This window comes from Bufo bufo, chromosome 2, assembly GCF_905171765.1.
Source record: "Bufo bufo chromosome 2, aBufBuf1.1, whole genome shotgun sequence".
NCBI lineage: Eukaryota > Metazoa > Chordata > Amphibia > Anura > Bufonidae > Bufo > Bufo bufo.
In genome coordinates, this window is record NC_053390.1 from 567,070,197 (window position 1) to 567,087,900 (window position 17,704).

Here is a 17,704-nt window from a genome sequence, read left to right on the forward strand (position 1 = left end):
TGTTATCATAGGCCTTATAATGCAAACTAGCTCTTCTCCAGGAGGTAAAAACTATGGGGGACATTTATTAAACAGAAATGCGCCTATATTAGGGATATTTCTGGCGCAGATTGCGACTTTTCCCTGTTCATGCCAGGTCTAAAAAGTGGGTGTGCCATGGGCGGGGAAGGGGATGGGCCATCAGGCCCGTATCATTTACCATTTTCTATGCCTATTTAGGCATAGAAAATGGTCTACATGTAAAACAGCTAGGAAGCTGTCTTACATTTAGAAGCGGCGATAGATCCTCCAAAGTTATGTAGACTAGGGTGCCTCTACATACAGTACAGACCAAAAGTTTGGACACACCTTCTCATTCAAAGAGTTTTCTTTATTTTCATGACTATGAAAATTGTAGATTCACACTGAAGGCATCAAAACTATGAATTAACATATGTGGAATTATATACATAACAAACAAGTGTGAAACAACTGAAAATATGTCATATTCTAGGTTCTTCAAAGTAGCCACCTTTTGCTTTGATTACTGCTTTGCACACTCTTGGCATTCTCTTGATGAGCTTCAAGAGGTAGTCCCCTGAAATGGTTTTCACTTCACAGGTGTGCCCTGTCAGGTTTAATAAGTGGGATTTCTTGCCTTATAAATGGGGTTGGGACCATCAGTGGCGTTGAGGAGAAGTCAGGTGGATACACAGCTGATAGTCCTACTAAAAAGACTGTTAGAATTTGTATTATGGCAAGAAAAAAGCAGCTAAGTAAAGAAAAACGAGTGGCCATCATTACTTTAAGAAATGAAGGTCAGTCAGTCAGCCAAAAGATAGGGAAAACTTTGAAAGTAAGAGCTATTTGACCATGAAGGAGAGTGATGGGGTGCTGCGCCAGATGACCTGGCCTCCACAGTCACCGGACCTGAACCCAATCGAGATGGTTTGGGGTGAGCTGGACCGCAGAGTGAAGGCAAAAGGGCCAACAATTGCTAAGCATCTCTGGGAACTCCTTCAAGACTGTTGGAAGACCATTTCAGGGGACTACCTCTTGAAGCTCATCAAGAGAATGCCAAGAGTGTGCAAAGCAGTAATCAAAGTAAAAGGTGGCTACTTTGAAGAACCTAGAATATGACATATTTTCAGTTGTTTCACACTTGTTTGTTATGTATATAATTCCACATGTGTTAATTCATAGTTTTGATGCCTTCATAGTCATGAAAATAAAGAAAACTCTTTGAATGAGAAGGTGTGTCCAAACTTTTGGTCTGTACTGTAACTTTGGTGGATACACCGCCAGTGCCTGTCTTAATAAATGTGCCCTTATCTATCTAGTGCCTCCTGTAGGTTTCTTTCCCGTAGGTCAATGTCTGACCCATCATAGAATCTTGAATCATGACTAGGTATTTTAGCCAAACCAAAGACACCAATCTGTAGACAGAGCAGGATTCTGTTTGGTTGGATGAGATGCCTTTTTGAAGCACCAGTAGCTTCCAAGAGTTGCTCTCAGAACCAGAGAGATCTCATTGGTTTTTATAAGGCCTATTGCTCCTGTGATGGTTTACCTTGTGTATAATGTAATTCAATAGAGAGTATATGGTCATTTGAGGCATTTCAATAATTGATTATAATAGATTAAATAAGTGTTAGACTTCAGGTATAGGGCAAACACTGCCATATTAAATAGCATTTCAGAACAGATTGCTTTTGGATAGGTTTTGGATAACTTACCTGATATTTAGCTAACAGTTTGCTCTTCCAAAGGGAGTGGGGTATATCGTGAATGGAGAGGCGGAGGTTATGAGTACTTCCTTTAAAATGAAGAGTCTTAGGCTCATCCAACAACTGTCCTCCAACTTTCCTTTCTTGTTGTAACACTTCCTGTGATTTTTGGAAATTAAAAGTTATCAAGTGGTTTGGAAAACATATACCAATTTTCCTTTGTATGAAATTATAATAAGAGATTATGTTACACCAGTTCTTTCCCAGCTGAACATTCTAACTAAAATATTCATTAGTGTAATTTAAAAGACGTTAGACACATGGAAACAATTTGCAGATCATAAAAGTGCATGTGGATCTGAAAGTTTTAATATTAAAGGCTCAGTTTATATGGTCGCTTTGTCAAGTTCAGCAATAACATCTTCAAAATGTTACTACTCTTTCTGAGGAGTTTGGGATCAAATCATGTTTTTGGAAAGTAATATGAGGGATAAATGAATTATTCATTGCTAAACCTTCTGACCTCCTCATGAAGATTCAAGCATTAGTATTATGTCTATATATTTAACAATACCTGAGAAATAATTCATATCATTTACAATATTTCAATCTATTAATAAACTAAATTATTTTCGAATTTACTTACCTTTATCTACCTTTTTTATATTTTCACTTTTTGTGAAAACTACTATTATTGTATGGTGATAAAAGCCATGATGGAGTTTACTAGCTTATTAGATCTCACCAATGAGGGGTTCATTGTTTAGGTTATTAGGAAATTAGGAAAATGTTGCTATTATGCATGTTTTAGTATTTTCTAGCCTAGGAGACCCTTGGTTACTTCTAGCCCACCTTATTAGACAATAACACCTGGTATGTTTCAAGAATGAGATAAAAGATGTCACCTTCCAATATCCCTGATGAGCACGCTAAGTTCCATGTCAAGATGTGGGCAAACATGACAGCAGGGTGCACCTGCATTAAATTATTAAGCAGCCCTTAAGGGAACCTGTCACCATGAAAATGCTAAATAATCTGCAGGCAGCTTGTTATAGAGCAGGAGGAACTGAGCAGATTGATATGTAGTTTTATGAGAAAAAATTCTGTATTACTTGTCATTTATACATTTCAATTCCTGCTCTTTCTGCTCCTTGAAGTCATGGAGGCGGTCCTATAAGTGATTGACAGCTTTCTATGTATACACAGTCATAGAGGGAAGGCTGTCAATCACTGATAGGACCTCCTCCTTGTCTTCGAAGGCCAGAATGAGCAGGAACTTAAATGAAGGAAAGAAAAGTTTTACTGAATCTTTTCCCATGAAACTATATATAAATTTGCTTGGCTCCTCCTGCTCTATAACAAGCTGCCTGCAGCTCAGATGCCATGTGGGGGGTTCCCTTTAAACGGGTTGTCCAGGTTCAGCGCAGGGTAAAGGAGAACATCGAAGCATGAAATGCTCCGATGCTCATATCAGGGGAGCTGGAAAGGTTAATATGGGGGTATGTACGGGTTCACCTCTGAAGCCAGACAACCCCTTTAACTTTACAAAAGCTGATTTGTGAGGAATGAGAATTTTTTTTTTATAAAAGTCCTTTTTATCTCTAGCACTAAAGTAATCTTTCAGATTGAAAGAAAATAAAACAGCTGTGGCTATTGCACTACAAGATATGGAATAGCCACTCCCATGGATGGATGGGTGAATGGATAGACAGACAGATAGATAGATAGATAGATAGATAGATAGATAGATAGATAGATAGATAGATAGATAGATAGACTATTTAACTATGAAAACTACAACTATGGAAGATGAAAGGTGCACGTACCTTAAGTGCATCCTGAGTATCATCCAAGCAGTAAACACGAATATTATACTCCAGAGATGTACATGTTGTTGGCCCAAATATAGCTAACTTCAGTCGTTTGGCTGATGATTTGCTTGTAGATTGTCCCACCAGTGCATAGGTACTTAATGTTTCAGTAAGTATGTGACAGGCTTCAGAGTCCATCTGAATGTAGCAAGGAGTAGTAAAGTTCTCTTCTCCGACAACCACAACATCCTATAGAAAGCAGTAAAAGGATGATTGATAGTAGACAGTAAGTAAGAGGGATATTAGAAGTCATTCACAGAAAGAATTCACTAAATTAATATTCTACTTTATTACACCGATTAGTGTAATAATTAGGGAAGTATCTGAAGTTGACTTCAATCTGAACTTTAGGGAAAATTTGATTCGTGGTAACTAATACATTTTCTCTTAAATGGCGGTAAAAAAATACATACTCCCCTCTTCCATTTGCGCTCAAAGAGGCTGCCGCGGCAATCTTGACTGGAGATACCACGCAAAATGTCAAGCGTGGTGATGTATGATGTGTGAGATTTTGGGTGAGATTTTGCGCGGTGCCTTTAAACCAAATGGCCGCAGCGGTCTCTATGCAATCAAATGGATAAGGTGAGTATTTTTTGTTTATTTAATTTTGAAAGCACTCAATCTTAATCTCAGATGCCGCGATCAGTGATGAACGCGGCATCGGAGGGGTTCAATGACAGGGGGCGGGGCCATCGCCGTTCCCCATCATTGCACCCAACATACAAAGTAATGTCACAAAGCGAATTTCTTTGTGAAATTCGGCAAAGCAGCCAAATTAAATTTTCCATAACTTCGCTCATCACTAACACCAATATAGTAGAACAATAAAAACTTGCCCATAAACTCCAATTGAGTGACCTAAATGATGATTTACTGTGTTATGACTAAGAAAGGACCTGAGTGGGGGAGCATGGTGTTTTAGGTACACTATTCTGCTGCCTCCTATTCAAAAGCTGATCACCCAAGGTGGAGGAATAACTTAAAACTTAACCTTTAATCACTGTGGTTAAAATGAACACATTTGCTATAAGCACACTATAAACTTATAGCTAATATATTTTATACATTCCTCTTGCCCCGATCACTTATTAACCCATTTTAGGAGTTAGGTATTAATTTATTCAGTGCTGACCACTATTGCTGGAGTCAGAGCACTCATCCTGAAAGTGACTGGAACCTAAACCTCCTTAGCTATCATGTCCCTGTCTTAGTCCCATGCATTTCGCTAGATCTGCTAGCTCCTCAGGGACTCATAGGAGCAGCATGTGAATGGGTGTGAGTTAAGAATGGCAGTGGGTGGAGCATAGGACAGGGATTCAAACAAATCCACAGCAAAAAACTTTGTCATGCCCCACCCCTGCAGATCCTGCACCAGATATTAAAGTGTATCAGTACTGCCCAGAGTGTCTGCCATTAAAATAAATCCTACAGCATGTCCTTGCTGGCTATATTACAGTCCCCCTCAAATGTGACTGTAATAGGAGTCTGTCATTTGCATATCTTTAAAACTTGATTTTTGGTGCTTTGGAGACTCTCATAAACTAAACAAAGGTAACATCAGCGTCATGTATTTGTGTCCCATACAGCTTTATAATCAGTTTAAATCATAGCCAGTGGGTGACAACTCCTTTAAATGTAGGTGTAGATTTAAATAACCTTATGGGTAAAAAAATAATAATAATATATAGTAAATAGTTGATGTGTTTGCATTTTGTTTCTAAGTTTGATGTCTTACGAATCAGACAACCCATTCGGATCATAGTGTTCAAATATAGACACCATAAATTTGAATATTCACATTGCATACAATAGAAGCTTTAATGAAAGCAAATCAGAGGAAGTGATTGTGAAATAGCGCTGCTTCCTCTTCCACTGATACATTATATTAATTCATGAAAAACAACACAAGCCTTAATGTATTCAGAAGTCAATCAGCGACTGCTCCAGAGTTTACAGATTAAATTTAGCTCACAAGAAAAAAAACATTAGGAAACAAGATAATATCTGCAAGTTGGAGGAAAGATGCATATTTAATTCATTTCTAAATGTGAACTCTATGCGTAAAGATGAAAATATTCCCTAAAAATACATTGTATTTTGCATAAGTGCTCTGGGTAATATGTAAAGTGATTTCACTTGGGGAAATAATAGATGCTGGCTAAGAAAATACTGCATAGAATTTTGTGTCAAAATTACTGAATATTAAAGGGGTTGTGCATGTTTGCGGGGTAGGGGGGTGTTGGCAATCCCTTTCTTTGGCAGACCTGAGCATACTTCCCAAAGCTGGCTCCCGGCATCTGCGCTCTCAGGTCGCCGCTGCTTCGCTCAGGTTCCTCGATGCAAACTTCCATTTTGACACCGCTGCAGCCAACTGCTCCCCTTGCATCATGACAAATGGTCACGTGACACAAGGGGAGCAGGTCACCGCTGTAGTGTTGTCAAACCGGAAGTTTACATTCAAGGACCTGAGCGGAGCATCGGAGGCTGGAGAGCGTAGGAGCTGTAAGCCAACATTGGGTAGTAGGTAAGTATGCCTCCCTTCGCAGATCTGCCCAGGAACAGGGGTTTGCCATAAACCCACCCCCAGATGTGAACAACCCATTTAAGTTGCATTCCACACCAAAAAAATGTAATTTAATTCAGTTATTTCTTCATTATACCTTTTAATGGGTGACAACCTGAATAGGTACTACTACAACTTCAAAAGGGCTTGTCACTTAACTTTCTTAAAGGTGTTGTCCACATTTTTAAATTTTTATAAATCCCCACCCAGCAGGACCTGTGAAGGGAAGTGCTGGGTTCATTAGCTGTTTGGGGACATATCACGTCTGAGGCAAGTCATTAGCTGCAGTGGCATATGTGACCCTATCCATGCAGGAAGTTTACCTGCAGAGACTGGAAGTAAAAAGAAGACATCCCAGGACCCATGAAGCTGGAACCCAGCCATGGGAAGCAGGTAAGTATACTTCACAAGTGGGTATGTGTGGGCGGATGGGGGAGTTGGGTTTAAAAAACAATTAAACTTCCCTCTACTGACAATTTGAGAGAAACTATAGTCTAAGAATAGACAAAAGTCAGCTGAACCAGAAGGCGAGAGTGACCAACAATCTAATGTGTACCGGGGTGCCCCTGACAGCAGAGGAAAGAAGGGTTGGGCATGTATTTTTAGAATTTTTTTCTCCATTTTCTAGAATTCTTAATAAATTCTAGAATTCTTTCTAGAATTTCTAGTATTTTCATCACCCTTCCTCTTTCATCTAACATGTGGCCATTTCCCTTTCCCAAATAGAAACTCATGTCTGCTCAACCATAACAAGAGCGCATACATATGGGGGTTCTGAAGGATGTGCTGTTTGGAGAACGTGCATTGAACAGCTATTTGGTCATACGACCAAAGTAATAGTTGTCAGTAAAGTCTGTGTGAATGGGGCAGGTGGGCACAGTTGGTGAAGTCTCACCATCCTTTACTGTACATACCTCATAAAGGGCCCGTAATAATTGTCCAGTCATAAACGCTTTAATAATTGTCCACGAATAGATGCTTTATCAGCAAAAATGCAAAAAGTCATAAGCTTAGTCCAGTACAACTGTTACAGCGTTACTGTAATAAACTTTTCATGTGCATATAGACAATGTAGTCTATAAATGAGAGGTGTTGATTAGAGATGAGTGAATTGAATTCCAGGATAAATTTGATTCGCCTAGAAGCCGAATTTCCTCATGCTTTGTGTCAGCGAATCGATTTAACCTGAAATAGTATAAAAAACTAAAAAATTCTAACTTACCTCCTCCATTTGCTTGCGACGGGCTGCCAGCCTTCATCTTGCTTGAAGATCTCGTCCGAAATCTCATGCGGCGCGAGATTACATCATCATTCTGGCCGGCGCAATGACGTTATATGTCACCACACCAGCCGGCGTGATTACGTAATCTCGCGCCGCACGGGATTTCAGACAAGATCTTCAAGCAAGATGGCGGCGACCGGCCCGTTGCGAGCAAATGGAGGTGGTAAATAAAAAAAAAAATTTGATTGTTCATTTTAGACTCATGTATGAACGCGCATCTGAGGGGTACAATGATGAGGGCGGCGCTATCGCATCTACCTGTCATTGCACCTGCTACTTACAAAAAAGTGTGCTTCGTGACAAAGTAATTCATCACAAAGCAAATTTTTTTGTAAAATTTGGCGAATCAGCCAAATCGAACTTTCAAGAAATTCACTCATCTCTAATGTTGATCGGTATTGATTGATTCCTTAAGGGGTTGTCTAGGTGTTTAATATTGATGACCTATCCTCAGGATAGTTCAGCAACATCAGATTGGTGGGGGTTCAACTCCCGGCACCCTGACAGTCAGTTGTTTGAGGAGTCCATGGCGAGCCGTTGAGCCCCACAGTCTCCTCACAGCTTACCCACATGGCAATGTTCATTCGATAGCATCTGTCCTTGGTCTCGCACCATAGCCCCAATCACTTGGCCGTGTGACTGCTGAATGTGATGTTACTGGCCTCGGAAGAGGATGTGGTTCTCACTGGAGTACCACAGCCTCTTCAAACATCTGATCAGGGGGGTTCTGGGAGTTGGACCCCCACCGATCTGACTGTGATGATTTATCCCAAGGATAGGTCATCAATATAAAAAGACTCAGCACCTTTGATAAGGAAGATAGTATGTGAAAACTGCAAGCTGAGTTTATTGTGACATAGATTAAGGGAGAAGAAGTGAGGGGGTGACAGACAATATCAACTTCAGCAGGAATAAAGGAGCATCTGACAAAAAGAAACCTGGTTGATCTGCTTTAGTGCTGAGAATGCACAGCTAGCAACCATATACATTTGTAACAACAAACCTTTAACATTTTTCACTTTCTACAATTATCTTAAATACTGACATAATCCAATAAAATGGTGTACAAATGAACCCTATAATAAAGATGCTGAAATGTTAAGGCAGCTTCAAACAACTTACTGCACTTACACACTTTGGCCACTAAGTGTCACCAGCAGCAAACATACTTTTTTACGTGAAACTAGAGAGAAGTTCATAGGTGGTGTATCGGTCAGTAGACATTGGGGCAAATGAAGAATCAAGCTGATATTATGTTTATCCTTTTAATTCAATAACAAAAAATTGTAGTAAAAACTGCGACAGATTCAAGGAATACCTAACACATATACTAGTCTTTATGTAACATTCGCCAGCAGTGTCTAATGTGTCAATTAGTGCGTCAAATCCATTCTCGCAATTTGGAATCCTAGCAATGTAGTCCCAGAATTATGGCTGAGGAGTCTACCTTTACAGTGAATCCTGTATGTTTTGCTAATTACAAGTGTCATAATATGGTCAGTACTGTGGCTGCAAGCAATGGACAAGACATGGTTCTACCAAGCCAAAGTTAGATTACCATACAGTTCTATGGTAATCTGCGGAGGAGCCATGTTAGCTCTAGTGTAGCAGGTGTAGTATGAGCAGTTGTTCTATGGACCTTTACAGTGCATAAACATTTACATGGTACTGTATAGAGAAGGTAAAGCGGTGGAAAAAGATAAAGAATAGGTGCCCTAAATTGGAATACTGTTTCATATAACTGAAAAAGAATGATGCCAAAGTATAAAGAAAGGTAGAGATAGATGGACAGACAGACAGACAGATAGTAGGTGGAGACATGGATAGATAGATAGATGGATAGATAGATAGATAGATAGATAGATAAAAAATGGAAACAATGGCAGCACAAGAAAAAAGATGAGGTGCAAGCCCAATGGAACAAGACAATGGCCCAGAAGTATAAAAATGAAAAAGCAGGCAGCACTCTCAAGTGGAATAAAATAATTCCAAAAGGTTTATTACCCATACAGGACGCGACGTTTCGGCTATAGAGCCGAAGCGTCGCGTCCTGTATGGGTAATAAACTTTTTAGAATTATTTTTTCCACTTGAGAGTGCTGCCTGCTTTTTCATTTTTAGATAGATAGATAGACAGGTATATAGATAGATAGATAGACAGGTATATAGATAGATAGATAGATAGATAGACAGGTATATAGATAGATAGATAGACAGGTATATAGATAGATAGATAGATAGATAGATAGATAGATAGATAGACAGGTAGATAGATAGATAGATAGATAGATAGATAAATAGATAGATAATAGATAGATAGATAGACAGGTAGATAGATAGTATATAGATAGTATATAGATAGATAGATAGATAGATAGATAGATAGATAGATAGATAGATAGACAGGTATATAGATAGACAGGGGCGTAGCTATAGGCTCATGGGCCCTGGTGCAAGAGTTCAGTTTGGGCCCCCCCTACCCTCAATACCGTTTCATAACACCACCAGACCCATGTACGCCTAATGGCAGAACTAAAATCTCACAGAGAAAATACATTTTGATCCAATAAATGCATAATAATAAGGATGCCATTTAAAAGTAGTAAAAGTTCTTATTTTTTATTGAAAATATAAAATCTGAGTGAGATAAAGTATAGTGGCACGATTACGCACAGTGGCAGACCTAGGAGCAGAAAAAAATGTTTGTAGTTAGTATTGTTAATAGTATTTGAAAGTGCTCACTTTAATGTATGATATAAAAAACCTCTCCCTAAGGCCACCCCTTGTGCTGACCAGATTTCAGTGTGTACACAGTCCTATCATATCTCACTGTCATAAAGCTAAACTAACAGGAATGTGCTCCACACCCGGTGAAATGTACCACAATGTGGTGTCTGAAGAATTTTTTCACTGCACATTTATCAAATTTATTTTGCCCTGATTTTAATTGCTAATATATTTACAAATTAAATTCAGGGCGAAATTTGATAGATGTGCAGTGAAAAAAATTCTTCAGACAGCACATGGTGTGCAATAATGCTGGACTGACCCATCAACCGGCTATATACGGACGGACTGGTAATATCGTATATAGCCGATGTATGGGTCAGTCCAGCATTATTGCACACAAGGCTCACAGTCACTGCCTACCCCAGGACCAGTGCCCGTGCCTGGCGCAGGCGCACACACTGCCTGCCTGTGGCCTGCCCCCTGGCACACACACACTGTCATTAATTTAAGTGCCCAGCACCAGTCAGCAACAGACAGTGGGCATCACGCTGGGGGCCTGGGCCGCTGCCTGCAGCCTGCCCCTGGCAGGCTGGCACAGTGGCATGCACCCACACTTACTTGCAGTGCACTACTTCTCCTGACTCACAGAAACAGCAGTCACTGCCTGGCCTGCCCAGGCCAGGGGCCAGTGCCCCTGCCTGGTGCAGGCCCACACACTGCCTGCCTGCGGCCTGAGTCTGACCCTTGTGCCTGGCACACACACACAGTAAGTAGTGTGTGTGCCCAGTAACCACTTCAGCCACAGAGACAGATTCCCACAGAATTCAGAGTCCCAGACTCCCACTGTCCCACTCACTCCATGATCCCATCCCATTCCCATCCCATCATCAAGCTGGGCCCTGGGCTGGGCTGGGCTCTGCTCTGCGCTGCTGCCGCCTGCCACTCAGAGTAGAGACTAGTCACTAGTCAAAACTCACCTCGCCGCCAGCCACCGCACGTCCGCACTGCCGCCTGCTTCTGAGTGTCTGACTGGGAGCCGGAGATGCGAGGAAACCACGCCTCCGGCTCCTCCTCACTCAGTCAGACCTCACTCAATGTTGCGGCCGCCCCCTCTGACACGTGAGCTGCCAACAGCCTGCGCTGCGCCGTGCGCACTGCCCCCGGGGCCGGGCCCTATTAGATCACAACTTAGTGGCCGTGGGCCCCCTGGCTCAGGGGCACGGTCGCAATTGCGACCGCTGCGACCCCTGTAGCTACGCCACTGTTAAGATAGATAGATATTTAGTAGAAATTGGCAGACAGAGACATAAACAGACAAACAGAGGCATACTGTAGATAGTACTTAGTATAAATATATAGACAGACACAAATAGATAGATAGATAATACTAAGTAGAAATAGACAGAGAGACATAATAGATAGACAGAAAGATAGATAATACTTAGTAGAAATAGACAGACAGATGAAAGGTGGAGAGATAGATAGATAGATAGATAGATAATAGGTAGATAAATCAATAGATAGATAACTCACCTCCCACTGTCCTTGTACAGACTGTTCTTTAAGCTGGATCTTCCAGTCTTCTGCATTCGTTTCTGTACAGTGGTGCATTGTGATAATGGCTGGTCTTGTCAATAATGCACCGGGAGGTCCACAAGATACCACTGTGGTCAGCAGCGTTTGGCTGTCTTCTATGGGTGGTCTGTAGTAAACAAGAAACATATCATACATAGAACCAACTGCTTTAAAAAGGAGTTGTTCCCCTTCCTCAAGTGTACTAATTGTGACCCCCTAGACTATGAATTAGGGAGACCACAGTCAGCATATCAGTTTGCTAATACAACCTCATGACCACGATATAGTACAATGTCAGCTATCCATTAAAGAGCAGTACACCTCATCAAAGAGATCTCAAAGTCTTTGGCTTCTTATCTATGGAGCAATGATTGAAGAAGATAACACACCTTGAAGGAATGAATCCAAGATGGCGGCAAGTGTCTGCTACATCTGTAATTCTATGGCAAACGCCACCATTTATATAAGATTTTAAACATGGGTACATGTCTATATATACATGAGAGCAATGTATTTATCTTGGCAGCTCCAGTTCATCAGTACTACATTCTTAAGTCAGCTAAATTAGCAGCAACACATCACATCTTGAACACAATTGATACATATGACTAGTGTCTGGAAATTTCTTTTCAGAAGAATACCATCTTTCCTGCTTCTCATTTAGCAGTCTTTTATTTCTATATGAGTCATACATTAGGCTTTTTATACTTTATTTGCTTTGTCTAGACCATAATTAATTATGTCCTTCTCCATAGATAACATGAATTTCTGTCTGACTCTAGAAAGTTTACTGTCATATTTCGATATGGTACCAAATCTGAACAAGCATCTAGTGTATCTTGGGCAATCACAAACTGTGACTACTATAGCAGACATAACACAAACATCAATAGATCTCAAAGGTCATCTAACCAGCGTAAGGAGAAATGATCAAAATGTCTGTAGACATAGCAAATATGGATGAGCCATGGCGTGCAGAGCTGTGTGACAACCATGACTTAACTCATACAGACGTAAAAACAAAAAGGCAAATAGACATGAAGGGTGATATTAAATCTAAGCAAAATAGTATGACATGGCACAGATGATAAAATGGAGAGGCTTCATTGTCTTTGTTTATCAGAGCAGCTTTGTGTGCTTGTCTAGTGCCCTCAAATCACATTGCATAGGCAGTCCTATCTATGGGCAGCATGATTTATAGCCAAATGTGGTAGATTGTGATATATATTTATTGTAATTTTGTGGAAAAGGATTGTATTTTATTCATTTAAACCTGTCTCTTTCTATGCTTTGAAGTCCAGTGAGAGGACTAATAGCCTTCAATCATTGAGTAGGACTACCCACATGACTAGTCCTACGTATAGAAAATGCAGTGCTTTAAAAGGATAAAATGCAAGTTTTACCGAATCTTTCCCCATAAAACTGTATATCAATTTGCACAGTTCCTCCTGCTCTATAAAATGCTGCTTGAGCAGTGACCGGTTAATGGTGTTATATTCAGGTTAATTATTTTAAAAGGATTACTGTAATGCTAACAGTGATTTATATGATCCAGCAAGGCTGAGTGTAGAAGGAAGTAGTTAATCTGGCAGCGTTGGTTATGGGCTGGTCCCAATTCCCTTGGCTAGGGTAGTTTAGGGAATTCTTAGCAAGACAAGCTAGACTGAAGACCTGTTTTGGTGTGTTCTGCCAAATTGGCCCTGAAAGAACTTTTTACCATCACTTAGAGTGAAAGCTACCAGAAAAAGAACCTTTACTAAGGAACAACCAGTGAGGAAAGAAGAATTTAATTTATACAGATGGTTGGGGTCCATGAAGGCCATGTATGGACTAGACAATAAAGATAACACACACTTATGGTTTGGGACTTTACTGCCCATGGTCTGGGTTAATTGCTTCTGGCACCCGCCATGCTTCATAGACAGATTGTCTACCCCTTTAAAGACTGTAACCCACAGCTGGGAAGAGCGGAAAGTTTATTGATAGTTTGCACACCTGTGGTCAGTTGGAGAGATTGCATGATACAACTAGAGAGAGACTTAGAGGGGAACATCATACCGCTTACCCCTAATACAGAGCCTTCTGGAGAATTACTGATTTGTGAAATACTTAAAAACTGTACCGACCGCTTCTATTTGTACTTCAACATCATCATTTATTCAGTAAACAGCAAATTTATTATAATCAAGTGGGCCTGGTCACTGCCTCCACCATCCACTGGTGCCCGCAACTGTCTTCCTGCCTTGCACACTGCCAACCATGAACCATCAAAGGCAATCTAATCGCCACAAGGCAGGAGCTCCAAGCCCAGATCAAAGGGTGCGCCCCTCCATTCACTTCCATCTCTGCCTGGGAGAGTGCTAGCGTTTGGGTTAGCCATCATGAGGACTACAACAACCATAATTTCCTCAGCCACCACTCCAATCCCCTTGACATGCTTAATGTGACAAGTTCCTTTTAAGAGCCCTGGACATTTTATGTGATATAAAATGTATCCAAACCCAATTATTTAAAAAAACTATGTTAAGAATATCGGGTCCGTCCTACTGTAAACTGTAAAGTTTCAGCAAATTCAGTTTAGTCGCATAAATGACTATCAAAATACAAAACCAAGTAATTTATGAAAATAAATGAAGTGACATGTGATAGAGGCGAGACGAAGATAGTCTTGCGATATTTGCTCAAACTTTGGAAAGACCTCCAAGAATCAGGTTTGGATAAAGAAATTTTAACCCAATTCACATAACCCTACTTTTGGGAGAAGGGGAGTTTCTGGGACTTATCTTTTGGATAGAGAATCAATAGTACATTGGCGATGGTCCGACTCCCATCACTGCTGGAACCAAGTATTTAAAGTACACAGTGTCTTGGCTAAGTTCAAATGAATGGAGGCAACCAGGCCTGGCCACTACAAAGTGTATGGAGCTGTTTATTTCTGGTTCTGTTTGTGGAAAACAGCTGATCAGCGGGGGTACTAGGAGTCAAACCCCCTAAGGATAAGTCATTAATAAGTAAATCCCAGAAAACTTCTGTACTTTAACTCTGTCTATACAAAATCATACAAAGTAAACTCAGTGGTTACAACCATTGTATAATGGTTTTGATTCTATAAGATATATTCCATCCAGAATAATACGCATAGAGTGTGTTTGTATTCCATATGACCCCATGGATGTGCTGCTTGGGTTCTGCTACATATTCCAAAGGGAAATGAGACTAAGCTCATCTTTGGGGACATGGAGGGACATTATTGAATACATTCAGTTTACTGCACCATTGCATACACCAGCAGAATATTAATAATGAGAAATAAATAATAAAAGAACTTATGTTGCCATTCAAGTAAAATGTGAATGGTGCTGCCATAATTCACAGAAAATGTTTTCCAAAGAATATATCCCTGAGTTGTTGAATAAACCTACCTCAAAAACAGAGTGCTATAGCATCTATTGACCTACTGGGTGTACACAAAATAAAAAATAAAGGCACATAATAAGCAGAGGAGCTTTGTTCTTTTCAATATAAATCAATATATATATACAGTGGGATGCGAAAGTTTGGGCAACCTTGTTAATCGTCATGATTTTCCTGTATAAATCGTTGGTTGTTACGATAAAAAATGTCAGTTAAATATATCATATAGGAGACACACACAGTGATATTTGAGAAGTGAAATGAAGTTTATTGGATTTACAGAAAGTGTGCTATAATTGTTTAAACAAAATTAGGCAGGTGGATAAATTTGGGCACTGTTGTCATTTTATTGATTCCAAAACATTTAGAACTAATTATTGGAACTCAAATTGGCTTGGTAAGCTCAGTGACCCCTGACCTACATACACAGGTGAATCCAATTATGAGAAAGAGTATTTAAGGGGGTCAATTGTAAGTTTCCCTCCTCTTAATTTTCTCTGAAGTGTAGCAACATGGGGGTCTCAAAACAACCCTCAAATGACCTGAAGACAAAGATTGTTCACCATCATGGTTTAGGGGAAGGATACAGAAAGCTGTCTCAGAGATTTCAGCTGTCTGTTTCCACAGTTAGGAACATATAGACGAAATGGAAGACCACAGGCTCAGTTCAAGTTAAGGCTCGAAGTGGCAGACCAAGACAAATCTCGGATAGACAGAAGCGACGAATGGTGAGAACACTCAGAGTCGACCCACAGACCTGCACCAAAGACCTACAACATCATCTTGCTGCAGATGGAGTCACTGTGCATCGTTCAACCATTTGGCGCACTTTACACAAGGAGATGCTGTATGCGAGAGTGATGCAGAGGAAGCCTTTTCTCCGCCCACAGCACAAAAAGTGCCGCTTGAGGTGGGCTAAAGCACATTTGAACAAGCCAGCTTCATTTTGGAATAAGGTGCTGTGGACTGATGAAACTAAAATTGAGTTATTTGGTCATAACAAGGGGCGTTATGCATGGAGGAAAAAGAACACAGCAATTCCAAGAAAAACACCTGCTACCTACAGTAAAATATGGTGGTGGTTCCATCATGCTGTGGGGCTGTGTGGCCAGTGCAGGGACTGGGAATCTTGTCAAAGTTGAGGGACGCATAGATTCCACTCAGTATCAGCAGATTCTGGAGACCAATGTCCAGGAATCAGTGACAAAGCTGAAGCTGCGCCGGGGCTGGATCTTTCAACAAGACAACGACCCTAAACACTACTCAAAATCCACTAAGGCATTTATGCAGAGGAACAAGTACAACGTTCTGGAATGGCCATCTCAGTCCCCAGACCTGAATATAATTGAAAATCTGTGGTGTGACTTAAAGAGAGCTGTCCATGCTCGGAAGCCATCAAACCTGAATGAACTAAAGATGTTTTGTAAAGAGGAATGGTCCAAAATACCTTCAACCAGAATCCAGACTCTCATTGGAACCTACAGGAAGCGTTTAGAGGCTGTAATTTCTGCAAAAGGAGGATCTACTAAATATTGATTTCATTTCTTTTTTGTGGTGCCCAAATTTATGCACCTGCCTAATTTTGTTTAAACAATTATAGCACACTTTCTGTAAATCCAATAAACTTCATTTCACTTCTCAAATATCACTGTGTGTGTCTCCTATATGATATATTTAACTGACATTTTTTATCGTAACAACCAACGATTTATACAGGAAAATCATGACGATTAACAAGGTTGCCCAAACTTTCGCATCCCACTGTAGCACAACAGTACACAATCTAAGGGTGACTCCTATGACAACTGAAAGCTAGGAATGGTTACATCTGAAGAATGGATAATACTACTGAATAAAGCTATTTTCTACCATTTGTAACAATATTAACAAAAGCTAATTGTAGAGTGTTTTAGCATTGGCTTCAGCTTTGTGTTTTGTTTGATGTATGATGTATTAAAGATTGGCCGTTTGCCATATTACTTTTAGGCGTATATATATCATGATGTTGCTTTGCTCAAGTGGCTCTCTCTTTGTTATAATCCAAACAGTCTTTTTTAAAGACCATTATGACCTCAATGCCACTTCTACTGTGGAGACAGTCACTTGAGAGATCATATTGACAAGTGAAAAGCAAAGTGAAGATCACCAGGGATCTCATTCAGTTGCAGCCACATATTACAAGAACATGCAATTATACTGTGACATGAGTCCGCAACGGAATGTCAGAGATGGAATGATGGAATGCTATTGAGAAGAGAGATTTAGAAATGTGAAGCATAAAAATATAAAAATATAAAAATCATGGTCCAGTAGAAAACTAAAATCGGTGTGCATCAAATATTAGAGATAAGGAAAACGTTGTCCAACCCTTCTCTGTGATGATCTAACATACAGGCTGAAAACAATGAGAATCCATTACCTACTGTAAATGCTTCGGCCATCTAAACCATACCATCATCTATCTGATTGATGTGTGCCCAAGGCTTCCTAAATCTCACATTGGGGTTGTCCCTGCCAAACAGGTGATGGTAGTAAATTAGGTGACCCTCATAACTGAGAGGCTC

General features: G+C 40.3%; 1 protein-coding gene across 2 annotated transcripts in view; it reads right to left on the bottom strand.

Annotated features, from left to right (window-relative positions):
- UNC5C (unc-5 netrin receptor C) overlaps positions 1-17,704 on the bottom strand; it is a 386,735-nt gene that overhangs the window by 12,499 nt on the left and 356,532 nt on the right. For both annotated transcript variants that reach the window (XM_040418177.1, XM_040418176.1), the window contains 3 exons: positions 11,685-11,853; positions 3,533-3,766; positions 1,716-1,865 (listed from right to left, as the gene is read on the bottom strand). In XM_040418177.1, coding sequence (XP_040274111.1) covers positions 1,716-1,865; positions 3,533-3,766; positions 11,685-11,853 — 553 coding nt within the window. The remainder of the gene's footprint in view (positions 1-1,715; positions 1,866-3,532; positions 3,767-11,684; positions 11,854-17,704) is intronic.